This window comes from Bos grunniens, chromosome 29 (assembly GCF_055505025.1).
Source record: "Bos grunniens cultivar Pamir isolate PY7600 chromosome 29, Bosgru_T2T1.0, whole genome shotgun sequence".
Classification (NCBI taxonomy): Eukaryota; Metazoa; Chordata; class Mammalia; order Artiodactyla; family Bovidae; genus Bos; species Bos grunniens.
This window is the reverse complement of record NC_141193.1, coordinates 33,524,808-33,551,475: the sequence shown is the minus strand read 5'-3', so window position 1 is coordinate 33,551,475 and position 26,668 is coordinate 33,524,808. Positions and strand designations below refer to the sequence as shown.

Below are 26,668 nucleotides of genomic sequence, written 5' to 3'. Positions count from 1 at the left end.
AAAAGTATTGTTTTAAAAGTGAGTTTTAACAAACCTAAGTAAAGATCCCCTGGAGAAGGGAAAGGCTACCCACTCCAGTATTCTGGCCTGGAGAATTCCATGGACTGTATGTATAGTCTATAAGGTTGCAAAGAGTCGGACATGACTAAGTGACTTCCACTAAGTAAATTTGTTCATGGGAATTCCCAAACTGGCTCCATGATCAAATCCAATTCACCTCAATAACATTTGCCAGGCTTATAATATCTGTTAAAAAAAATTGTGCAACAAATGCAAAGATAGTATGTTGGGGAGACAGAAATATGTGTAAATTATTCTGTTACAAGGCAGATTCTTATCAATGCAATTTGAGAAAATTGAAGGCTAAGTTATTAAATTTTAAAATTAAAGCATAATTATATTCAATTAAGTGCAGATATTATTGAGTTCAAAGATTTTCACAAATGTATAAACTTGCCAAACGTGATACCGAATGTACCTTGAAATTTCCCCTCTGCACCCTTCTAATCAATCCCCTTCTAAGATCAAAAGTAGCTTTTAATTGTTATTCCCACATATTAGACCTTCATGTTGATGAAATTGTAAGTACCTACTCTTTTGTGTCTTTCTTCTTTCACTCAAAATGTTTCTGGGATTCATGAATGTTATAATAGGTATCAGTGTGTATCACTGCTCAGACGCAGTAGTCTGTTGAAAGACTATATCACAATTTACTTACCCATTTTTCTAAAGAGCATTTGTTGTTTCTTTTTGGTATTTTGAATAAACTAGTCATTAATTCTGAATGAAAAACTAAGGTTTTTTTTTTTTTCCCGTAACCCACAAATTATTTTGGCCCAAGGAAAGAAGAGATGTAGTATTATGGGTATTTATTATTTGTTTTTTTCTAAGAATAGACTTAGTGAACATCTGACCTAAACCTTGCTTTGTAATGAAACATCTCTTATCTTTTGGGTGGACATAACTTTTGATGCCCAAGTACTTTGTTCTAATGCCAGTCTTGATTAGAAAAGGCAGAAACTCTAACCTTATTTATCAGGCACCGTCCCCCACCTTGCGTAACAGTGTTAGCATTGAGAAAAGAAAAAATTATATAAAGCTGTTTTTTTTTTTTGAAAGTTATTTTTACAATCCCTAGAGAGAGCAGGTGAGGTGCTGAAAAAGCTGAAAGTGAAGAAATAGAAAGAGGCAGGGGTAGTGTTATTAAATAATTAAGTCTTTCTTTTGGTTTGAAGGTTTTTTCCCCATCAAAATTCATTCATAAAGATACAATTTTATTTACTATTGTGTACCTGCCTTTCATTTAAAGTCAATTAAGTTATGATCTTATGAAGATTTTTGTATCTTTGCAAAACTGATGAGTTCAGGAGCCCAAGTCTAGAGTATCTCTTGGGAGTTTGAGAGTTCTACCAATATATTTTAGTTTTTGTTTTTTTTTAATTGAGGTATAGTTGATGTATAGTTTTAAATGTTTCAGGTACACAGCACAGTGATTCACAATTTTTAACAGTTATACTACATTTAAATTCACTATAAATTACTGGCTGTATTCTCTGTGTTGTACAATATTTGTTTTAGTTTAGTTGTTTCATTTTGGTGTTGCTTATAACATTTTACCACATATTAAATTAAAACTTCTCTTTTGCTAGTATAATTCATCACCAAGAAATATTCTTAAAATGAGACTTTTCTTTTTTTAAAAACTTTTTTATTGTGGCAAAATATATATACCATAAAACTTAACCATTTTAGCCATTTTTAAGCACATAGTTCAATGGCATGAAGTACAATCACATTGTTGTGTAGACTTTATTTAATCAGTACTTCTTAAACTGGAATTCTCAAGAGTATTTGTAAATTTTAAAAGAACATTTTTTTCCTTTAAAAAGGGTTTATATATTATTCAGGATTAAGAATCAGTATTCTAGTTAATAAATTCCTCTTACAATATAGAATATTTTTCTCTTGATAAATGAGAATTCTTTCCTTGGTTAATAGTCTGACATAGAACATTATGGTTTTTCCCTTTTTTACCTAGAAATGTGGAACAAAATTTAATTTTTAAGATGGTAATCATTTTCTCTGTTCCCAATATAATTATTTGCCTATATATTTCTTTTGTTGTTCAGTTGCTCAGTCATGTCTGACTCTTTGTGACCCCCATGACTACATCAGGCCAGGCCTCCCCGTCCTTCACTATCTCCTGGAATGTGCTCAAACTCATGTCCATTGAGTTATGCCATATATTTATTTTCTTTTAATTATAAATTGTCCTGTGATTTATATTATATTTTGAAATTATTTTATTAAGTAGATACTATATAAATTTTAAATGCACACTGAAATTTTTGGCTCAAAGTAGTAAACTATCAATTACAAACAATTGAATACAATCTAAATTTTAGGGATTTTCTTCAATAGTAGCAACTAATTTTTAAAGTATTTACAATGTGCCAGGGGCTTCCCTGGTAGCTCAGTTGGTAAAGAACCTGTCTGCAATGCAAGAGACCCCGGTTGGATCCCTGGGTTGGAAGATCCCCTGGAGAAGGACATGGCTACCCACTCCAGTATTCTGGCCTTGAGAATTCCCTCGACTGTATAGTCCATGGGGTCGCAAAGAGTCGGACACGACTGAGCAACTTTTACTCACAATGTGCCAGGGCATTGTGCTAATCAATTTATTGTGAATTATACAGTAAAATCTTATGATGTAGGTACTATCATCACCGCCCCCCCCACCTTCAGACTTTCAAAGAAATGAAAAAGTCTTCCCAATGTCGTGAAGCGGTTTTCTTAGGACTCAAGTCTTGCTGAACTCCAAGTCCAGACTCTTAACCATAATAATGCACATTATATCCCAAGCTACATATTCTGCTTTGCATTACTGATGGTTTTTCTGAGATTCTTTGTGGGAGAGTGCTCACTACTTCTCCCAACGAAGCAGAACTCTGTCTTCTAACAAACTTTTGCCCTTGCAACAAATTTCCTACCAGGTGTGCGCTCAGGGCAGTCCTAGTCCACCCTCGATCTTGGTTCCGCTACAGAGATTGGTCCCTAAGATCTCAGTCCTTAACAGGGCCCCTCGCCCTCCCACCCTGGCAAACTCAGGAGGGCCCAATCCTCTCAAACTTTGCTCCCTGAGAAGAGCCTGGTCCCTTCAAACCCCGGATTTCCTAACACGGCCCCAACTCCTCAGACTGGAGATCTCGGCAGAGTTTCGTTCCATCAGGCCCTCGTCCCCCAGTTCTCAGACACTGCTTTCAAGCAGGTGCAGTACTTGTACCTCAGCAAACTTCACAGAGACTCCTTCATTACAAAGGATCCATCCCAATCCCCAACTCAGGGCACCTCTCTACTTTTCCCCTCTCCAATTTTTCCTCAGAATAGCTTTTTTTTTTTTTCTATTCTGCTCTTTTTCTCCTTCTTATTCACTCTCCTCAACTTCCCTGACCATCTATCTGGTGGCCAGTTTCAGTTCCAGGAGTGACCCCCCCCCAAACTTACCCGACACCTTCCGAGGAGCGGCGATCTCAAACCGCTCCGTGCTTTACCTCTCACCTTTGCTCAGGCGATCTCCGCTAGACGCTCTCCCCCCTGACTCGCCCCGCCCGGAAAAGAATGTTTCGGCCAGTCTTCAAGCGAAGCCCCGCCCCCTTCAAGTCTATTGGTCTTTGCCCCCAAAAGTCCCGCCTCCCGAGCTTCCAGCCCCGCCTCCCTGCTCCGCAGCCCTTGTTTTCATTCCCCCTGTCACACGAGGCAGTGGCAAGCCCGAAGTGGGAGGAGCGGGAAGAGGGCGGAAAGTGAAAGGCACGGAGCGCCTCTCTTTCCTCCGTCTGACTGGGTTCTCGACTGCTCTGAGACGCCGTTGTATTGTGGGATCGCGGCGCCGTGCCTGAGACGCCCGGATCCGCAGGGGCGCCCACTTGCTAGCGCCTCCTGTCGTCTGTAAGGTTGCCCTGCTGTTCCTCGGCACCCCAACTCCCCTCACCACCCCCATCGCCTCCTCCTCCTCCATCCTCCAGTTCAAAATGGCGGCGGCGGCGGCAGCGGCGGCGGCGATGGCTCCTCCGGGCTGCCCGGGTTCGTGTCCCAACTTCGCCGTAGTCTGCTCTTTCTTGGAGCGCTACGGGCCGCTGCTCGACCTGCCTGAGTTGCCGTTCCCGGAGCTCGAGCGGGTGCTGCAAGCTCCGCCGCCGGACGTCGGCAACGGAGAAGGTAAGCGAGGGGGCCCGAACGCCCGGCGGGAAGCGGCCCTGGCTTGCTCCTTCTCTCTGCTCCCCACAGACACCCCGGGCCTCCGCGGCTCTGTCCTCCCGCTGAGGCGCAGTTCCGCGCGGCCCGTCTCCTCCGCCCAGCCCCCGGGGGTCTCGGGCAGTGGGGAGGCGGGGCGGAGGCCCCGTAGGGCCAACTCCGCCCGGCGCCCGGCAGAGGTGGGGGCGTCGTGGTCTAGGTCTGGGCGCGGGGGATGAGGGGGGGTCATTGTGCTGATCGGCCGCACCGGGGGCTGCTACCCCGCGGTGGGGGCCAGGTCCCTTACCCCTTCTCCTTCTCGGTGGCGGAGGAAGGGGAGCGCAGGTTCCGGCCAGCTTTGCGCTTTTCTCCTCTACCCCTCCCTCGCTCCCTCCCCTCCTCCCACCATCCTCCCTACTATCTCGGGGGAGGCTGGGCTCATCTTCTCCGGGCGCCCCTTTCTCTCCCTCCACCTGGGTGGGCGGGGGCCAGAGGACACTTCATCTCTCCCTCCCTCTAGTGGGAACTCCCCCGAGAGAGAGTCGGCTCCGGTCTCCTTTCCCTTCCCCTCCAGGGTCGGTTTAACCCCCAAAACTCCTTCTTCGGGAGTCGGGAGGTTTGCTGCTCCTTCATAGGAAGGGGGTCCTCTTCCATTCTCACTTTGGGGGGTGGGTGGTGGTGAAGTCGGTTTTGCTTCTCCGCTTTGGTGGGCAGAGGGTTAATTTCTCCTCCCCCATAGTTTTTCTCCTCCTCCCTGCTCCCCCCCTCCCCCAAATAATAGAAAAGCATCTCTCCACTTTTCCAGTCCCTTCCCCCTTCATCCTGGCAGTAAGGCTTAGGGGAAGAAGTCGCCCTCCCATTTGAAGGGTAGGGTGGGGTGTTTAGTATGTAGGATGGAGGAGGGGCTCAGACGGAGGGGGAAACAGTTGAAGAAGGTGCTTGTTGCTCATGTTTCTCTCTCTGGTGCCGCCGGTCTATTATTGGTGTTCGCAAGTGGTGCTCCTTCCACATAAGGCCACCGCGCGGGTGCAGGGCGCATGCTCTGCCCGGCCCCATTGAAACTTCCTGCTGCTGCTTGCTGCTGGTGGTTCTTTTCGCTGGAGCATCTCCGCGCCGCGCCTGCTGCCTCCAGCCCTCACTGAGCGCGTACACTCACTCCCTGTTTATTCCCGATCTTTCCTCTCTTTTTCAGAGAAAGGTTTTTTGTTGTTATGGTACTCTGAGCATTGCCTTTATCTGGGAACAGCCCTTGGCTGAAGAAGAAACGTTGTCCAAATAGGTCCTTTTTTCCCCTTTTTGTCCGTACTAGGTGGCCACAGTGTGGACTAGGTATTGTGCGAAACAGATAGCTATTTCCTTTTCAAGAAATCAGGGTGTTTTCAATTCTCCATGGGAATGAAGTTTCTGTTAGTAGAATATATGTACATTGCTAGAAAGAGCCCAAGTGTGAAGTTGTCCAAAATATAACCTAGAGAGTAAATTATGTTATGGCTACCAGACTCACATGAATACAGCAATTATGGTACAGGCATATATCTCTCCTTACCTGCCCAAATCTACTCTACCGTTAAAAAGCTCCGGCAAATAAAAGGTTACATTATATAAAGACTTCCTGCAGAATTTCTTGAAAAGTTAAACTCCCCAATGTAGTTAGAATTTGATGGTTATCAAATTGTATTTATATTTTTTATGGAAATAGTCATTTTGAAGGACATATGCCTTGTTAGTTACTTTTAGGATATCTTGGGAAATGATGGTAATGTATCTATAAGAAAAATGTGGGAATTTGAGGAAAGGTATTGCTGGTAACTTGTTTTTGGAATATATGATATTTCAACCAAGTTGAAATGCAAGCATAAACTTTATGTCATGGCACTGTATTTTGGGTGGTATATAAGATTGCTTGACTCTCCATTCCTAATAAGTGTTTTGGCCTCTGCATTTGGCTTTTGTTAGAAACAAGAAAAAAAATATCAGGGTCAGTCTAATACTTCATGTTACTTTCTAGCTAGTATTGAACAGTGGGTGACTAAGTAAAAAATGAGAAATAATGCGCGCCAAAAGAATATACCAGTGGGTTCAGCCACGCATTATTGTTGGTAAAGTTTCAACTATGATAATAGATTTTGTCATCAGTTGATCTAAGAATAATAATCAGTGTTACCCAGTTCAACATACTTGGCAAATGAAGTCTCTGCAGGTGAAATGCTGTGCAGGGAGGAGACTTCCAGGCCTTTGGTGATGGTTAACCTACTTGTAATAATTGATAATACTGCTCCAACTAAGAATGTTTGAACTGAGTCTTGGAGTTGTGGTGTACTAGAGTTAAAAGACATTGGATATAGTTGAACTAAATGTTTTGCTGATTGTCTCAGGACAGCTGAATCAGCCTCTTGAATAGTGTAATATTAATATGTAGTTTGTGGGGGAAATTACTTAATTTCTGTGGACCTGGTTTCTTGAGGAAATGGAGGTAATATCTGAGGATCAAATGAAATGTTTCAAAAGTCCTATCATAAACCAAGTACATATATATATATATATAATTTTTTTTTTTTTTTGCCCTACTACACTCTGTGTGTATTCTATTTCCCCTACCAGGGATTGAACCTGGGCACTGTAGTCAAAGTGCCAAGTTCTAACCACTGAACCCCAGGGAATCCCTGAAATACTGTTGTGTTACAAATTTTATTAAAGGTATTTATGAGGTAACAGACACAAAAGTGCATTTGGACTGAAAATATTAATTTTTAGCATGTCGTGAGAAAGGACTTTAAGCACAGTATAATGTTGAGCCTTTGTGCTCTTGGGGGATAGTCTTTGTTATAATCAAAGGAGTTTTGCTCTGTATACATTTTAATATTCTTAAAAGGCAGTTCTTAGTGCTGTTGAAAGAACCCTATTGTATAAAACTTGGTTTTTCCTGGTGTAATTATACCTTAAAAAGTTTGTAAAGTGTACTCTTCTGAGTTGCCAGTTAAATATTTTTCACCTAGTCATTTATTGTGGTAGGTATATTGACACCATAACATCTTTGGAAAAGACCATTTCTGTATGTTGTTCTTGTTTAGGCACTTTATGATCTTTCCCTTAAGTTTTTGTTTATAAGTCTTATTTTGACATTATGGCTTCAGCTTCGAATGCTTCCTTTATCCCCTACAGTGTCAATTATTACTTTTTACTTTATTTAAAAAAATCTTTATTTATTTGGCACACTGGGTCTTAGTCGTGGCATACAGAATCTTCACTCTTCATTGTGGCATGAGGGATTTTTAGTGGCATTTGGGATCTAATTCCCTGACCAGGGATCGAACCCAGGCCCCTTACATTGGGAGTGCAGAATTTCAGCCGCTGGACCACCAGGGAAGTCCCAAAGTTGGTTTTATACACTACTTTTTTAGTCTTAAGGATATAATAATAGCTACTACTTACTGAGCATTTACCGTGTGCAAACATCTCCTTATTCCTTACAGCTACACTCTGAGGTTGGTACTGTTATTCCCATTTGGCAAGTGTAGAAACTAAGGTTCAAGAGGTTGATTCAGCTGTTCAGTGCCCAAGCTTATATAGTTTTTGCTAGAATCTTATTTAGATTTCATAGTGATATTAATTAGAATAGGAAAAGGGTGTGCCAACTGACACTGTAGCCCTCCCAGTTCTGCGTCTAATGTAGCCTTCCCAATTCTGTGCTCTGTATGGACTTCACCAGCGTCCTCTTGATGACTGGTGGTTGATCAGGACGTATGAATATAACTAAAAGTTGACATTGACTTTGTGGAATTACCAACATCCAAGGCTCCCCGGTATATTCCCTCTTCTCCAGAGGACTTTCTTCTTCAAGAGGAAAATATACTTTTCCATCCTTTAAAGGTAGTCTTAGTATGGGTACTGATTGAGAAATTATATTTATCTAATAACAGTCTACTAAGCTGTGTATGGATATGGTTGACTGAGTTATTGTATAGTACTAAATAAGTTGATCATTAGGTTTTTGGTTTGTTGGGGTTTTTAAATTTTAATTTTTAGAGCTATTTTAGGTTTGATTTGTGTTTTGAGTTTTTTAATGATTTGAACTTTGAACTCTTGTGGTCAAAATGTCAAGTATTTATAAAAGGATATACTTTTTTGTTTTAACTAGAGTTGTGACTGTAACTTAATATATTCTCTTCTGTTAGTGATAACTGAATTGTGTGACAGTAGTTTTTAGGTTCATTCATAAATTAGAAAGATAACTTTACTGTAACTGGAGTCACCATCTGTTACTTTGAGCAAAAGATCTTACCAGGTACATGTGCCAGGAGTTGCATGGATCCACAGTGGTAGATTGTTGGTGGTAGCATTGCTGGAACCAGAGCCTTATCTGGTTGAAATGTCCAGTTTCAGTTCTTCTACCTTTGAAAGAAGAGATGTTCTTTACACATTTATTAGAAGGAAAGAGAGAAAAGTATTTCTTCCTCATCATTTCCTCATCTATATCATAGAGTTGAGGTAATCAAAAATTATAGAGGATTGGAGGAAGGTTGTTGACCTTGTCCCAGAACTGGATGTACTAGGGAAAGAAGGAATCTGGAAGAAGCACAAGCTGTAATCAAGATTGCTGGGAGAAATATCAGTAACCTCAGATATGCAGATGACACCACCCTTATGGTAGAAAGTGAAGAGGAACTAAAAAGCCTCTTGATGAGAGTGAAAGAGGAGAGTGAAAAGTTGGCTTAAAGCTCAACATTCAGAAAACGAAGATCATGGCATCTGGTCCCATCACTTCATGGCAAATAGATGGGAAAACAGTGGAAACAGTGTCAGACTTTATTTTTGGGGCTCCAAAATCACTGCAAATGGTGACTGCAGCCATGAAATTAAAAGACGCTTACTCCTTGGAAGGAAAGTTATGACCAACCTAGATAGCATATTCAAAAGCAGAGACATTACTTTGCCAACAAAGGTCCATCTAGTCAAGGCTATGGTTTTTCCAGTGGTCATATATGGATGCGAAAGTTGAACTGTGAAGAAAGCTGAGTGCCGAAGAATTGTTGCTTTTGAACTGTGGTGTTGGAGAAGACTCTTGAGAGTCCCTTGGACTGCAAGGAGATCCAACCAGTCCATTCTAAAGGAGATCAGCCCTGGGTGTTCTTTGGAAGGAATGATGCTAAAGCTGAAACTCCAGTACTTTGGCCACCTCATGGGAAGAGTTGACTCATTGGAAAAGACTCTGATGCTGGGAGGGATTGGGAGCAGGAGGAGAAGGGGACGACAGAGGATGAGATGGCTGGATGGCATCACTGACTCGATGGACGTGAGTTTGAGTGAAGTCCAGGAGATGGTGATGGACAGGGAGGCCTGACGTGCTGCGATTCATGGGGTTGTAAAGAGTCGGATACGACTGAGTGACTGAACTGAACTGAACTGAATGAAAACTGACTTTCTTGTTGTTTTAATTACTAAGAAGTTTGCCTTGAAATTTATCTGTTGTTAAATTCTCAGTAAAGAAGAGAAGCATTTATTAGCTACGTCTTTTGCTTATATGTATAGTGAATATTTGCTATATTTTAATTACAGTAATCATTATGGTGATTATTTATTTAAAAAATACCCTCTTTATTTTTGGCCACTCGGCTTGTGGGATTTTAGTTTTCAGATCAGGGTTTGAACCCAAGTACTTGCTGATGAGAGCACAGAGTCCTAACCACTGGACTAGGGAATTCCCTAATTATAGTCATATATATTTTTTTTTAATAGTCTTAATATGCTGTGTCTGAGTATTTTTCGTTTTATTTTGTTTTCTGTTTTTACTTTTGTGGCAGATCCCATTACAAAGGGTATCAATGTGTTTTCTACTTTTAATTTTAGAATTTTTGAAATATCTATTGCTTGAGAGAATAAGCTGGAGCCTCATTTAAAAAAAAAAGGATTATAGATTCTTTCAACAATTGTCAGTTGATTATGTACTGTGTGCCAGATGCACTGTACATGCGTGATACATTAATGAGCAAAATAGATAAGATCCTTGGCCTTATGGAGCTCACAGTTTAGCAGCAAAGATAGACAATGAAGCAGTGATTTTGTTTTAAGTTATTATATGGGCAAGTATACTGTATATGCTGAAATGATTCATACTTTTAGTGAACTTTGTTAAGCTTGCTTAATTTGCCCAACTCTGTATTTATCCTATCTCTGTGCTTTTTTTTTTCTATATTTGTACAATTTTATCTTAATAATTTTCTGGATGGTGTGATTAATAGGTTTTTATTTTTCTCTGTGTCTTACATTTTTCCACATTTCACTTTCAGTACTAATTATGTATGTCTTCAGTAATCACAAAAAAAATTATTTAAAGGTAGTCTTATGCCAGAAGTGAAATGGATGAAAGTAGTCAAAAGGTATAAAATTCCAGTTATAAAGTAAACCATGGAGATATAATGTCTAGGATGGTAACTGTAGTTAATAATACTGTTTTATATGTTTGCAACTTGCTGAGAGTACATCTCAAAAGTTCTCACTGCAGGAAAAAAATTTATAACAATGTAGTGATTATAAATGTTATAACAATGTAGTGATTTATACTATGTTAACTTTTGCTCATTTCGCAATATATATAAATATTGTATCACGTTGTACACCTGAAACTAACATGTTGTATGTCGATCATGGGCTTCTCTGAATGGTTTCAGAGGTAAAGAATCCACCTGCAATGCAGGAGCTGTAGGTTCAATCCCTGGGTCCAATCCCTGGGTCAGGAAGATCCCCTGAAGAAGGAAATGGCTACCCACTTCAGTATTCTTGCCTGAGAAATCCCATGGACAGAGGGGTCTGGCACACTATATATAGTCCATGGGTCACAAAAGAGCCAGACACAACTTAGCAACTAAACAACAACATGTCAATTATATCTCAAAAAAAAAAAAAAAAAAAGAATAAAGAAAATTAGTTTTATAAGAGGGTTTATCAAAGAAAAAATTGAGTTGCTGCTTTATTTACTTTTAATTTTGAATTATCTCTCACCATGAATATTACCATCATTCACCCAAGTCTGCCAAGTCTGAAGGTATGAAAGGTTGTTTCACATCTTTAATGCCTTTTCTTCATCCTCCTATCTGAGTTGAATATTCTTCTCCCTTTCCTTTCCTGCTCACTGTACTCCTGCCCATCATTAATCTGATCTTTAAGGACCAAATACACATGTGAAATTTATTCTGCTTCCTCTGTCTCTCAAGTTAACTATTTCCATCTTTTTACTTCAGCATGTGCCCTGTATTCACAACACTTTCTGCACATAGTCTAGCCTCTTAAGTTTCTTGAGGGCAGGGGTAGTGTTTATGAAATGAATAGTTTTTTCTGAGTTTATTATAAGACCATGTTGTGTTCTAAAACTTAATTTTAGAACTAAATCTTGTTTAAAGTAAACTTTTTTTTTTTTTTTTTTTTGCTGACCTCTCTCTGAGATTCTGTTTTTATTTTCTTTAGATGTATACCCAGAAGTGAGATTGTTGGCAGGATCAATCATATCTCAACCACTACTTGTTTCAAAGTCTTTCTGAGGTGATGCAGTTGCTGCTGCTGCTGCTGCTAAGTTGCTTCAGTCGTGTCAGACTTTGTTCGACCCCATAGATGGCAGCCCACCAGGCTCCCCCGTCCCTGGGATTCTCCAGGCAAGAACACTGGAGTGGGTTGTGGTGGCCTTCTCTATAAAAAGTAAACTTTTAAATAAGCATTTACCCACCATATGAAAGGGGGCTTCCCTGATAGCTCAGTTGGTAAAGAATCTGCCTGCAGTGCAGGAGACCTGGGTTTGATCCCTGGGTTGGGAAGATCTTTTGGAGAAGGGAAAGGCTACCCACTCCAGTATTCTGGCCTGGAGAATTCCATGGACTGTATTGTCCAAGGGGTCACAACGAGTTGGACACTACTGAGTAACTTTAACTTCGCTGTATGAGAATGATACTCTTTCCATTGATAGTTGGAAAGTGAATGCCATGTTGGTTAATGATAGCACTTGAGTTAACCAGATTTTGTGTCCCACTTAATTAGATGTAGTATTTAAAATGAATGCATAGAGTTGGAAATTCAAGCCTAGTCTGTGATAGTCTAATGCAGGAGTGGGTCAGTTCAGTTCAGTTGCTCGGTCATGTCCAACGCTTTGCGACCCCATAGACTGCAGCACGCCAGGCCTCCCTGTCCATCACCAACTCCTGGAGCTTACTCAAACTCATGTTCATAGAGTCGGTGATGCCATCCAACCATCTCATCCTCTCTTGTCCCCTCCACTTCCCACCTTCAATCTTTCCCAGTATCAGGGTCTTTTCCAATGAGTCAGTTCTTCACATCAGGTGGCCAAAGTATTGGAGTTTCAGCTTCAGCATCAGTCCTTCCAATGAATATTCAGGACTAATTTCCTTTAGGATGGACTGGTTGGATGTCCTTGATGTCCAAGGGACTCTCACGAGTCTTCTCCAACACCGCAGTTCAAAAGCATCAATTCTTCGGTGCTCAACTTTCTTTATTGTCCAACTCTCACATCCATACATGACTACTGGAAAAACCAAAGCTTTGACTAGATGGACCTTTGTTGGCAAAATAATGTCTCTGCTTTTTAATATGCTGTCTAGGTTGGTCATAACTTTTCTTCCAAGGAGTAAGCGTCTTTTAATTTCATGGCTGCAATCACCACCTGCAGTGATTTTGGAGCCCCCAAAATCAAGTCTGTCACTGTTTCCATTGTTTCCCCATCTATTTGCCATGAAATGATGGGACCTGATGCCATGATATTAGTTTTCTGAATGTTGAGTTTTAAGCTAGCTCTTTCACTTTCATCAAGCTCTTTAGTTCTTCGCTTTCTGCCATAAGGGTGGTGTCATCTGCATATCTGAGGTTATTGATATTTCTCCCGGCAATCTTGATTCCAGCTTGTGCTTCTTCCAGCCCAGCGTTTCTCATGATGTACTCTGCATGTAAGTTAAACAAGCAGGGTGACAATATACAGCCTTGATGTACTCCTTTCTCTATTTGGAACCAGTCTGTTGTTCCATGTCCAGTTCTAACTGTTGCTTCTTAACCAGCATATAGATATCTCAGGAAGTAAGTCTGATGGTCTGGTATTCCCATCTCTTGAAGCATTTTCCACAGTTTGTTTTGATCCACACAGTCAAAGGCTTTGACATAGTCAATAAAGCAGAAATAGATGTTTTTCTGGAACTCTCTTGCTTTTTCCATGATCCAGCGGGTGTTGGCAGTTGATCTGTACTTCCTTTGCCTTTTCTATATCCAGCTTGAACATCTTGAAGTTCACGGTTCACGTACTGTTAAAGCCTGGCTTGGAGAATTTTGAGCATTACTTTACTAGCGTGTGAGATGAGTACAATTGCGCTGTAGTTTGAGCGTTCTTTAACATTGCCTTTCTTTGGGATTGGAATGAAAACTGACCTCTTCCAAGCCAATTGGCTGTTTTTGGAAATAAAGTATTATTGGTTAATGGCCATGCTAATTTGTTTACATACTGTTAATAGTAACTGTCACACTAAAGTGTCCGAGGTGACTGATAGTGACAAAAAAGTATAGTCTACAAAACCTAAAGTATTTACTGTCTGGCCCTTTACTGGAAAAAAAAAAAATGTGAATGAACGTAACTCTCAGATGATTTTCTTTGTGTTTGAGAACACTTTTAAAACCAGAATAATACTAATTAAGTGTGTAGAGTGTCTTGTGAATGAAAAATTGAAGCAGTAGTTTCCTCAATATTTATCTAATTTTACACACACCTGTTTTACTGCTCTTCTGTCTTAGGTTAGGTGAATTTAAAAGCTTTTCTGGGGAATTCCCTGATAGTCCAGTGGCTAAGACTCCACTCTCCCAGTGGAGTGGGTCCTGGTCAGGAAACTAGATTCCCACACATCACAAGTAAGAGTTTGTATGCTGCAACTAAAAATCCTGTGTGCCGCAACTAAGACCGGGCACAGCCAAGTAAATATTAAAAGCTTTTCTGTTAACAGGTTGATGAAGACATTACATTGAATTAAATTCTTTCACCCAAGGATAGCCATGGGTTCCTCGGTCTAATTATCCTAAGGCAAGGCTGGGACAGAGGCCGAGTGACATACTGATTGGCAGTAAGGCTTTGAATTGTTATAATACTGCTGTTAACACTGGCTTCAAAGTTCAAGTGTACTGATTTAAGATCTGATTTGGAGGTAGAGTCCCACATCTTGGTGAGGATAAACTTGGGTGAACAATGATGCCATGTTCTTAGATGGGAAAGTATGTATTGACTGAAAGTAGGACTTAAAAGATTTACTTAGGTTACTTAGGGCACAGAGGATCGGGGAGAATATACTGGAAAATAGCCTACTTATTAGTGGGTGATTTTATGTGTCTTGAGAGTCAGTATTTTACAGGGAAATTAACAGAATATCGGTTGTAAAACTTCGCATTTCAAATTCTGGATATATCAGGAAATTTACTTTGATATTTTTCCTGATCCTTTTGTCCCAAGCGTCCTCACAGTTGGTTCTGCAAATAAATATGTACCATTTCCTCACTGTTTAAATGTTAGAAGTCTTTTAGGGAAAAAAATTAGATAGAATGAATTATTCCAAATTGTAACCTGATTTTTTTGTGTTTGGAGTTTGGGGATACAGCAAGATTGTAACACATTGAAGAACTTTGTCTAATCAGAAATATAATGGAGGTTAATTTATACTCCCATGAAAGTCTTATCAAGCTTTACTTTATTAGAATCATAAAGGAACCATCTCCAGTAGTACTGTCTCGGGCTGGCATGTGAATCCAGACATTCTATAATATTCCTCATTTTAGAGAATTTTTGTCCTGTAAATTTTGACTGTGATCAACTAACTGGCTTGTCCTTGTCTTGCTTTCTGCCTTAATGGCCTTTTCATTTTGTAACCTATCTTCTTTTCTTACATTTGTCTGATTTGATTCACCATGATATCTATGTCTCATCCTTTTTCTTTCCTATTTTCCCATACTTTGGACCTCCCTTTCAACCTTAATTATATTCTTCATTCCTGTCTTTTATAGAAACAAAGTTAAATTATAAAAAAACAAAACAAAAGGGGCTTTGGAGTTTACATCTTTACCATAATTTTATAGGTAAAATGTCTTTAGTAATAATGTTATAGTTATTAAAACTTATTGTTGAATCAGGCTTTCTGCCAAGATTATTTAATCCTTATAACAACTCTATATTGCTGTTCTATCGCTACTTTTGCATTATAGATAAAGCAACTGAGTCTTAAGAGCAATTACTTTAACACTTGCCTGAAGCGGTAACTTGTCTGAAGTCACACAGCATTAAGGAGTTGGAGAAGAATTTGGTACAAAGATAGTTTATGGTGCCGTGGGAATTTAAAAATGGGTAAATCCTACTTCAAAGCTCTAGTTATTGAATACTGTACTGTCCTCTCAGGTAGAATCTTGGGATTATAATGTCATCTTCAGTATCATGGTTGTGGTCTGAGTGTTCACACTTAGGCTTCTGAGTCAGATTATATCATTGGTTTTCTATTCATTTACACTTTTTTATTTTGTTCCAATTTATTAGTGTGAACATTATTACAAAAGTTGTATTTTAATGGGTTACTGAAATAAATTAAAAGTAAAGAAATACAAATTCATAGATAACAATTGATTGCCCTGAACATGAATTTATGTCCTGAACATCTATTTATCATTGCTTAAGACAATGAAATAGCCTTAGAGATACATCTGACCTTTGAGCAACATGAGCTTGAATGATGTGGGTCCACTTACATGGGGATTTTTTTTTCAGTAGTAATTACAACCGTACCACGTGATGCAGGACTGGTTGAATCTGTGGATGTAGAACTGCAGATACGGAGGCATCGTGGATGTGGAGCATGTACGTTCGTAGTCGTGTCTGACTCTGTGTGACCCTGTGGACCATAGCCCGCAGGCTCCTCAGTCCATGAGGTTCTCCAGGCAGAACACTGGAGTGGGTTGCCATTTCCTTCTCCCAGGGGTCTTCCTGACCCAGGGTTCGAACCTGCATCTCTTGTGTCTCTTGCATTGGCAGGTGGATTCCGTACCACTGTGCCACCTGGGAAACTGTGGATATGGAGGGATCATGATAATTTACACTCAGGTTTTTAACTGTGTGGAGGCTCAATGCCGCTAACCCCCATATTGTTCAGGGGTCAACTCAATTTTCTCTTCTTGAATCTTTTAAAATTAAGATTCCATCTCCTGTAGCTGTAAGCGTATCATCAAAAGCCTTCAGGGTGGATTCCCCTACTGTTACAACTTCAGTTTACCCTAAATAAAGAAGTGATCTTATTTTTTTCCTTCAGGCTCAGTGGTATATTATAATTAGGTGAGTTAATTAACTATTTCTGGCTGCTTAATAGAATCATCTGGGGAATTATTTTGAAAAATACCGATGCCTGGACATTACCACATGCCAGTAAAATTAGTCTCTGAGGATTGTGGTTCTAGCATCAATGATTCTTTTTTCCTTTCTTTCTTGTATTGGCGGTACATGTATCTTAGTTCCCCAACTAGGGATTGAAACCAGGCCCTTGGCAGTGAACACCCAGAGTCTTAACCACGGAACTGCCAGGGAAATCCCACAGCCTCAATGATACTTATGTGTGATAAAGGAATGTCTGTCCTCATCTATCTGTCCTGGTACTTTTCTTCAAATTTTGTTGTAAAGTCTATTTTGTCTGGTATTAATATTGCCTCTCTCGCTGTCTTTTGGTTACTGCTTCTCACAGAATACATACTTTTTCATTTTTTTAACCTCCTTGTGTCTTTGACTCTACAGGTTGTCTCTTGTAGACAGCGTGTATTTGTTTTCATGGTCATGTTTTTGTGAATCTAGAAATGCAAATAGTTACATATATAACTGCCGTAAGGGAGGAGGTACTTTGATAATATAAAAGCGCAAATACCTTACTTTTCCGGAGATATGAATGATTGAATAGGAGATGGAAAAACATTCCAGATAGTAAACAGCATGGGAAGAGGCTTGAAAGTGTGAAGTAACATGGTGTATTCAGGAAACTTTAGTCATTAGCTTTCCAAAAGATTTGTGGTTGAGGAACTTCCAACCATGTGAGAAAATCACACTGAGACATGAGTTATAAGCTCCTTACAAGTATTTTTTTTTCTTTAAAGTAAAAAAAAAGTGCATGAAATAAAGGCAAGATGTCAGTGACTTAGTACCCATAAAGAATTAATTTTGCTCTGTTCACTTTGTTCTAACATTATTCATTTGTTTGTAACATAACACTTAGCATATAGTAGGTGCTCAAATGTTGGTTGAATGAATAAATGTCATGTATGTCAAGTAAGTAATGATGACTCTTTTGATGTACTTTTAATTTTTTTTTTTCTTTGCTTGCTAGAGATTTGTCATAGTGTAACTCTCATTTTCATTTTGGGTATTGCTTATATGGATAGGTACAATTGACTCTTGAATGACATACAAGGGATTTAGGGATGCCCACCAGGGGACAGCAGAGGATGAGATGGCTGGATGGCATCACCCACTCGATGGACATGAGTTTGGGTAAACTCCGGGAGTTGGTGATGGATGGGGGCCCGGGCATGCTGCGATTCATGGGGTGGCAAAGAGTTGGACACGACTGAGTAACTGAACCGAACTGAACCCTCAATGTGGTGGAAAGTCCACATGTAACTTCACAGCTGACCGACCGTCTCTATGTGGAATTCCATGTTGGTGAATTCAACCAATTACATATCGTTAGAACCATTTGTAGATTGGTATAGTAATGTAGTGAAAAAAATATGTTGTGTAAGTGGACTCATGCTGTTCAAACCCCTGTTGTTCCAGGGTCCACTGTACTGCTGAATCCCCCTCTGTCCACTTGTTTCCATTCTTCCTTTTTTTTCCTTTTTCTTTCTTCCTCTCTTCCTCTATTCCTTCCTCCCTCCCTGCTTCCTTCTTTCTTTCCATGTTTCTGCCAGGTCCTCTACCTCTTGGGTTTTATTATTATTATTTATTAATTTTTCATTTTTTGCTTGTAGGGGTTTAGTTCTCCAACCAAAGATTGAGCCTGGGCCCTTGGCAGTGAGAGCACAACGTCCCTGGACCTCCAGGGAAGTCCCTATCTTGGGTTTTATAATAGTACTTTAGAAGCCTGAGATGGAAAATCTTTGTGTAATCTCTCAGTTCTTTTCTTAGCATATATGATTGTACAAGGCTGTAAGTGCATGGTGAAGCTTGTATTAACCTCTGTCTTCTAAGCTTATTAATGTTTATAGGAATCTTCAGAGTATAGTTCAAAAATCCACTTTTTCTTTTTTTCTGAAGACATCCCAGGGAAAAGTCATCTCTCTTCTGCTATTTATGTAAAAACAGTTTTTAGTCCTATTTCTCAGAATCATTTTATATCATCTCCATGAGGGGTAACTCGAAATTCTTACTTGTAAAACTAAAATTTTTTGAGTTGTTGAAAGGCAGTGTGGAGGCTTGAGAGTAGGAAAATCAGCTAGAGAATATTATTGATATGGGTTGGGGCAATGGCTGTGGGGAGTGAGAAGAAAGGCCAGATAGGAGTAAGATTTTGCATATAGAATTGATAAGGATTTAATGATCAGATTATTGTAAAAGATCTTCAAGTAAAAAGATCTTCTGATTGTGTGTGACTCTTTGAGATCCCACAGCCTGTAGCCTACTAGGCTCCTCCGTCCATGGATTTGTCCAGGCAAGAGTATTGGAATGGGTTGCCATTTCCTTCTCCAGGGGATCTTCCTGACCTGGGGATTGAACCCAGGTCTCCTGCATGGCAAGCAGACGCTTTACCCTCTGAGCCACCAAAAGAAAGGGAAACCCAAAAAAATCTTTCATATGACTAAAAAGTGTTTAGTATGATTCCTAGGTTTCTGAGTGGGTAATTGATAGTTTCATTATTGAGGAAAGAAATGGCCAAAAAGCCAACAGTATATGTGGGGATGGTGTGATTTCCCTAGTTTAAAAAATTCAGACTTTGTATGTGAGCACTATTTGAAGAACTAGCCATGTTAATTTTATAGCTTACTAAAAGCTTGTTCTGGAATAAACAGATTATGGCAGTATAATTTACTTTATAGATCTTTTTGTGATATATTTAAGTTGCTATTTATATGTTAAATATACATTTAGCATTTTGTTAAGGACATTTTTATAGAACGCCTTATTTATATACTTAAAATAATTAAAATTAGCTTTATTAAACTGTCTTGGCATTGATGCCCAATTGTATTCTTGTAAGCAAAGCTTTCTTTAACTGAGTCTGTCATTTTCATTTGCAGAAAGGTTTTGTTGTAATATTAGCGATTACTGTGTTCTGCTGAGTAAAGATTTGTTAGTTGTTAGACATTTTGTTCCCCCTCCCCACAAATAAGTGGATGGAACTTCAAATAAATTGAAATGCTGTTCTAAATAAATAGATATATTAAATATGGAGTGTGGGATGAGTCCGTTATATAGATGAGAAGTACTTAAGTAAATGTGACCTTTGTGTTCATAGTTGATGTAATTCTTGATTGATCTTGAAAGATTCTTTAACAGAAATTTTAAGTTGAATTCCATTTTAGGAGTGATCTTTCTTCAACTTTTACACATGCTATTAGACACCATGTGGTAATTCAAACCTGTATTATTACTTGAGTCTGGTCTCACACCTTTTAGTTAGTGAAGGATGGCGCTGTCATCTTGAAAGACAAAATGTTACCCCTCGAAGAAATTATAAATACTTCTTAAGCTAGAGTTATCAATAATGTAAATAATTGTATCTAAAGGAAATTAATGTTGGGAGTTTTTTTTTCATTCTGTCTATGGTTGATACTTGAACACAGTAACTTGCTTTAATAACTCAAGCAGTATAAAAATCTTAACAGGCTTCCTTCCTGACCATTCCTTTGAGTCCCACAACCAACCTGCTGTGTTTTAATTACCTGGGATTTTAGTTCCATATGGTCATTCATTCATTTATGTTTCTCAAAAATTATTTAAATTAGACTGTATGTTTTAGTAGTTTATTTACTTAACACTGTTTTTGATTCCCACATTTTTCCTCTTACATTCATTCTTTTGTTATAGTACATTCTTTTTCAAACAGGATTTCTAAGAGGTGAACTTGTGTTCTCGCATGTCTGAAAATATTTTTATTTTGTCCTCTGTTTTTACTGGCCATTTAAATTGAATACAGTATTCAAATAATTTCCCCCCAGAACTCTTTTTATCTTTTAGCATCCACTGTTACTGATGAGACATCTGCCAGTTTGATTCTTGTTCCTTTGTGAGTTTCTTTTTCTTCCTGAAATATTTTTATAATTTTTTTTCTTAACCCTCAGAGCTCTAAAATTTTTTAGGATGTGCTTTTTTCTTTGTTTCCTTGATTTTTAAAATTTATTTAGGTTAATTTAATTTTAAATCATTAAAACTAAGCTCAAACACATTTTTATGAATCAAAATAGGAGCCATTACAGTCAACACATTTTTGCCGATGAGAAATAAGTTTGTTTATTCCTGTAGTGTAAAAATCCGCGCTTTGAGATTTGATAAACTCTTGGATAGTATTTTCTGCCTCCTCCTGGTTGTGGAAACATTTTTCCCTGCAAAAAGTTGTTAAGATGCTTGAAGAAGTGGTAGTCAGTTGACAAGAGGTCAGGTGAATATGGCAGATAAGGCAAAACTTCACAGCCCAATTCGTTCAACTTTTGAAGGGTTGGGTTGTGCCATGTGCAGTTGGACACTGTCATGGAAGAGAATTGGGCACACACTGCTGACCAGTGCCGGCTGCAGACAGTGCAGTTTTTGGTGCATCTCATTGATTTGCTGAGCGTGTTTCTCAGGTTTAATGGTTTCTTTGGGATTCAGAAAGCTGTAGTGGATCAGACTGGCAGTAGACCACCAGACAGTGACCATGACCCTTTTTTGGTGCAAGTTTGGCTCTGGGAAGTGCTTTGGAGCTTCTTGATCCAGCCACTGAGTTGGTCATCACCCGTTGTCATATACAATCCACTTTTTATCACACGTCACATGATCAAGACATGTGATCGACACATGGTTCATCATGGTTCATCATTGTTGCATAGAAGAAGAGAAGATGACACCTCACAACGACAATATTTTTGATTTGTGGTCAACTCACGAGGCACCCCCGTATCGAGCTTTCTCACCTTTCCAATTTGCTTCAAATGCCAAATGACCTAATGGTTGATGTTGAGTTCTGTGGCAACTTCTCATGTAGTTGCAAGAGGATCAGCTTCAGTGATTACTCTCAGTTGGTTGTTGTCAACTTCCGGGAGCCAGCCACTGCGCTCTTCATCTTCAAGACTCTTGTCTGTTTTGCAGAATTTCTTGAACCACCACTGCCCTGTGTGTTCGTTAGCAGTTCCCAGGCCAAATGGCGTTGTTTATGTTGCGAGTTGTCTCTGCTGCTTTATGACCCATTTTGAACTTGAATAAAAAAAATCTTTAGAATTTACTTTTTGTCTGACATCATTTCTGTAGTCTAAAATAAATATAAAATAAACAAATAATAAGTCATTAGCAAAAATACATAAAACGAGAAATGCACATTAAAATGATGTATACCATTTAAAAATGTATTTTTTTTTTAAAAAGAATGTATTGCGATATCAAATGGCTAAGTTCAACAATGCACAAATTACTACAGTTACTTTTGCACCAAGCAATATTTATATGGCTGCACCGGGTCTTAATTGGGGCACACTGACTCTTCGATCTTTGTTGTAGCAAATGAAGTCTTGAGTTGTGGCATGTGGAATCTTTAGTTGTGGCATGTGGGATTTTTAGTTATGGCTTGCGAATTCTTAGTTGCAACATGTGGGATCTAGTTCCCTGACTAGGGATTGAACACAGGCCCCCTGCATTGAGAGCACAGAATGTTAGCCACTGGACCACCAGGGAAGTCTCAGCTTTTAAAGAATAAAGATTCTTTGTACATGATCCTGTTGTTTGTAAATGAAGACAGTCTTACTTCTTTGTTTTCTATCTGCATATCTTTGATTTCTTTTTCTTCCCAGAACTACATGTAGAGTCATGAATATAAGTGGTAGTTAAGGACGTTCTTGGCCTAAGATCATCCTGATCTTAGGGGAAAAGCATTTAGTTTTTCACCATTGAGTAATGGCACCCCACTCCAGTACTCTTGCCTGGAAAATCCCATGGATGGAGGAGCCTGGTAGGCTGCAGTCCATGGGGTCACTAAGACTCGGGCATGACTGAGCAACTTCACTTTCACTTTTCACTTTCATGCATTGGAGAAGGAAATGTCAACCCACTCCAGTGTTCTTGCCTGGAGAATCCCAGGGACAGAGGAGCCTAGTGGGCTGCCGTCTGTGGGATCGCACAGGGTCGGACACGACTGACGCGACTTAGCAGCATGTTGATAGCAGATTTTTCACTATGCCCTTTCTCAGGTTGAGGAAGTTCACTTCTATTTCTAGATTATCAGAAGTGGGTGTTGGATCTTTTTTTTTTAATTAGTTTCTGGTGCATTGGGTCTTAGTTGTACCGCGTGGGATCTTCATTGCGGTTTGCAGGATCTTCGGTTGTGATGCGCAGGCTCTGGAGCATGGGCTCAGCAGTTGCAGCACGTGCGATCTTAGTTTCCCAGCCAGGAGTTGAACCACTGGACCATCAGGGAAATCCCGTCTTTTCCCCATCTATTTGCCATAAAGTGATGGGACTGGATGCCATGATTTTAGTTTTTGGAATGTTGAGTTTTAAACCAACTTTTTCTCTTTCCTCTTTATCAATTACCCTTTTATATATTTGCTAAAATTGTGTTAAGAAACTTTGCATTTATGTTCATGAGGGATATTAGTCTGTAGTTTTCGTTCATTATGTGTTTTTCTGATTTTGATATCAAGATAATACTTGCCTCATGGGAGGAATTGGAAAGTATTTCCTCCTTTTGAGTTTTCTGAAATTATTTGTATAGAATTGGTATTCTTTAAAACTGTGGCTCAATTTACCAATAAAACTATCTAGGTTTGTAGTTTTCTTTATGGGAAGGCTTTAAACTACAGATTTCATTTCTTTAATAGATATGGGATTATTCATGTTATCTGTTTCTGTTTGGATGAGCTTTGGTACTTTGTTTCTTTCAAGGAATTTTTCCACTTCACTGAAGTTACAAAATTTAACAGTGTTCATTTGCTCATAGTATTATATTCTTATCTTTTTCATGTCTGTAATACATCTCATTTCTGATATTGTTAATTTGTGTCCTTCTCCCTCTTGCCTCAGTCTGGATAGAGGTTTATCAATCATTTTAATTTTTCTCAGAGAACCAGCTTTTGGTTTCATTGATTTCTGCTATTTATTGTTTTCTTTCCTCTGCTTGTTCTGTGTTACATTTGTGTTCTCTCACCTCTCACCTCTTTAAAGTAGGGCTTTTATTTTTTTTCTCTCATTTTATATTATGTAACTTTCAGTTATACAGCATTATAACTGAAAGCATTATAGTTTAACTTCTGTGTGCACTACAGAGTATAAATCTGTTTACCATCTATTACCTTACACTCAGGACTACCCAGCTGATGCAGTGGTAAAGAATCCACCTGCCAGTGCTGGAGATGCATGAGATGTGAGTTCCATCCCCGGGTCCGGAAGATCCCCTGGAGTGGGAAATAGCAACTTGCGCCAGTATTCTTGCCTGAAAAATTCAATGGACAGAGGAGCCTGGCAGACTACAGCCCTTTGGATCTCAAAGAGTCAGACATGACTGAGTGCGCGTGCACACACACACACACACAGAGTCGGACATGACTGAGTGTGCGCGCGTGCGCACACACACACACACACACACACACCAAACAGTTGACCCCCCTTCACCCATTTTGCCCACCCTCCTGAATCACCTTTTCCCACTGGTAACCACTATTCTGTTCTATCTGTGAGTTTGTTTTTGTTTTATTTTGTTTGTTGGATCTTACTTTGTTTGAGATTTCACATATGAGTACAATCATACAGTGTTTGTCTTTGACTTACTTCACTTAGCGTAATGCCCTCAGGGTCCATTCTTGTCACAGATGGCAAGATTTCCTTTTTTATGGCAGGGAATATAGAGATATATCTTTTTGAATCAGTGTTTCCTTGTTCTTTGGAAAAAATACCCAGGAGTAGGGTAGCTGGGTCATGTAGTGTTCTATTCTTAATTTTTTGAGGAAATCCATACTATTTTCTGTAGTGGCTGTACCAATTTACATTAAATTTTTTTGTTTTCATTTTCTGCTCTGTCTGGGTGAATTCCATCATTTTTCTTCTTACTTACTTACTGATTCATTTTTCTACCTCATCCAGTCTGCTGTTGAATCTCTCTAGCATTTCATTATTATTATTATTGGTTCAATTACAACTTTTTATAAAATTTTTGTTCGGTAGTTTCTTATATTTTCTCTTTGTTGAGGTTCTCACTTGTTCATACATTCTTCTCCCAAGTTCAGTAGTACCTTTATGAATATTACTTTGGACTGTTTATTGGATAGATTGCTTACCTTTATTTTGTTTAGTTCTTTTTCTGAGTTTTATCTTGTCTTGTGATTGGAACAGACTCCTCTGTCTCCTCATTTTGCCTGATTCTCTTTGTGTGTGTATTAGGTAAATCATCTACCTCTCCCAGTCTTGAAGGGGTGGCCTTATGCAGAAGATACCTTATGCTGCTCAGAAGTGCAGTCCTGCCTGGCTTTCAGATGCTAGCACTCAGTGGGTACCCGCCTGGGGGCTGCTTGCCCCCTCCGGCAGTGTCAGGGTTGAGCTGCTGCTGTGATGCACTGGTGGGTGGCACTGGTCCTGAGAATGACTGTGGGGTCTGGCTGCTAGGTGCTGGTAGGAGGGGTTTTCATCTGGCTGGCTTTCAGGCCTGGAGGAGGCACAAGAGGTATGGGGCTCTTGGTGGGCCATGCCCACTGATGTTAACAGGTAAGATCGGTGGTCTCAAACTTTTTGGTTAAAAAAAAATTTTTGGTACCAGGGACTGGTTTCATGGAAGACAGTTTTTCCATTGAATGGAGTAGAGAGTGGGGGAAAAGGGATGGAGGGTTGGGGGTGGGGGAGGTGGTGGTGGTTTACGAGATAATGTGAGCTGAGCACTGGGGAGCTTCACACACTGGCCTGCTGCTCGCCGCTTGCTGTGCAGCCAGGTTCCTAACAGCCACAGACCAGTACTGGTCCTTGGCCTGGGGATTGAGGGCCCCTGGTTTAGATGGAGATTTCCAAAATGGCTTCCACGAGCGTCTTCGTCCTTAGGAAGCATCCTGAGTGGTTCCTCTCAAATAAATGCTTCAAAATTAGTAAGTAGATCCCCTTCCCCTCTGGCCCGGGTCTTTTCAAACTTGTGTTTATGCACTGGTGTTTCAGTTGATGCAGTCTGTGTGCAGTCTCCTTGGGAGCAGCTTTTTTTGTTTGTTTGTTATCATTCTGTAGTTTTCCTGGACATATTCCTTGTTTCCTCTTTTTTTAAAAATTTTATTCACTTATTAACTGTGCTGGGTCTTCCTTCATTGCTGTGTGTGGGCTTTCGCTAGTTGCAGTGAGCTGGGACTACTCTTCATTCCTGGTTCGTGGGCTTCTCATTGCAGTGGCTTCTCCTTGCAAAGCATGTGCTCTCGGCATTCGGGCTTCAGTGGGCTCAGTAGTTGTGGTTTGTGGGCCCTGGAGCACTGGCTCAGTAGTTATGGCTCACAGACTTAGTTGCTCCTCAGCATGTGGGATCTTCCCAGACCAGAAATCAAATGTCCCCTTCATTGGCAGACTGGACCCCTCAGGGAGTCTTCTTTGTTGGTGTTTAAAGCCAGGTGTTTGGGGGGCTCCTTTGCTCAGAATCTGAGGGTTGGGATGCCCAATGTGAAACTCAGATCCCTCACTCTTTAGGGAAAATAGCCATACCTTTGTGATCCTTCCCAATTGTGGATTGTGAGCGAGGTGTGGTTTTTCCTTTGGAGTATCTCTGTTTCTTCTACTCATGTCACTGCTGTCCTTTTATCCTTTGTTACGGAGATTCTTCTCATCTAGTTTTCAAGTCTCTTTCAGAGGGAATTATTGTATTTAGTTGTGGATTTGTTGTTTCATGGGAGGTGAGTTCAGGATCTTTCTACATCGTCAAATGGAACCTGACCTCTTTCATTTGCTCTTTTTAAAATTAGTTGAGGTATAGTTGACATACAGTATAAGTTTCGGGTGTGCAGCATAGTGATTAGACATTTATATTAATTCCATTTTGAGACGATCACTGTGATAAGCCTAGTTACCATCTGTCATCACTTAAAGTTATTATAATATTGCTCTGTATTCTGAATGTTACATCCCCATGACATTTGTTTTATAACTAGAAGTTTGTGCCTTTTGATTTTATTTGGCTGCACTGGGTCTTAGTTGTGGCATGCAGGATCTGGTTGCAGCTTGCAAGCTCTGAGTTGCGGCATGTGG

General features: G+C 39.8%; 2 protein-coding genes across 12 annotated transcripts in view; one reads left to right on the top strand and one right to left on the bottom strand.

The window, feature by feature from the left end:
• AAMDC (adipogenesis associated Mth938 domain containing) overlaps positions 1 to 4,724 on the bottom strand; it is a 34,724-nt gene extending 30,000 nt beyond the window's left edge. For 3 of the 6 annotated variants that reach the window (XM_086385771.1, XM_086385769.1, XM_086385768.1), the window contains exon 1: positions 3,505 to 3,606. The gene's annotated coding sequence lies outside the window, so the exon portion shown is untranslated. Of the gene's footprint in view, positions 1 to 3,504; positions 3,607 to 4,537 lie in introns of those variants that run through there. The other 3 variants (XM_086385772.1, XM_086385770.1, XM_086385773.1) reach the window with 2 other exon arrangements.
• Positions 4,021 to 26,668, top strand: part of RSF1 (remodeling and spacing factor 1) — a 148,176-nt gene continuing 125,528 nt past the window's right edge. For all 6 annotated transcript variants that reach the window (XR_015158156.1, XM_086385757.1, XM_086385756.1 and 3 more), the window contains exon 1: positions 4,021 to 4,215. Coding sequence is in view for 3 of the 6 variants with exons in the window: in XM_086385757.1 (XP_086241883.1) it covers positions 4,029 to 4,215 (187 nt within the window). In the remaining 3 variants the exon portion in view is untranslated. The remainder of the gene's footprint in view (positions 4,216 to 26,668) is intronic.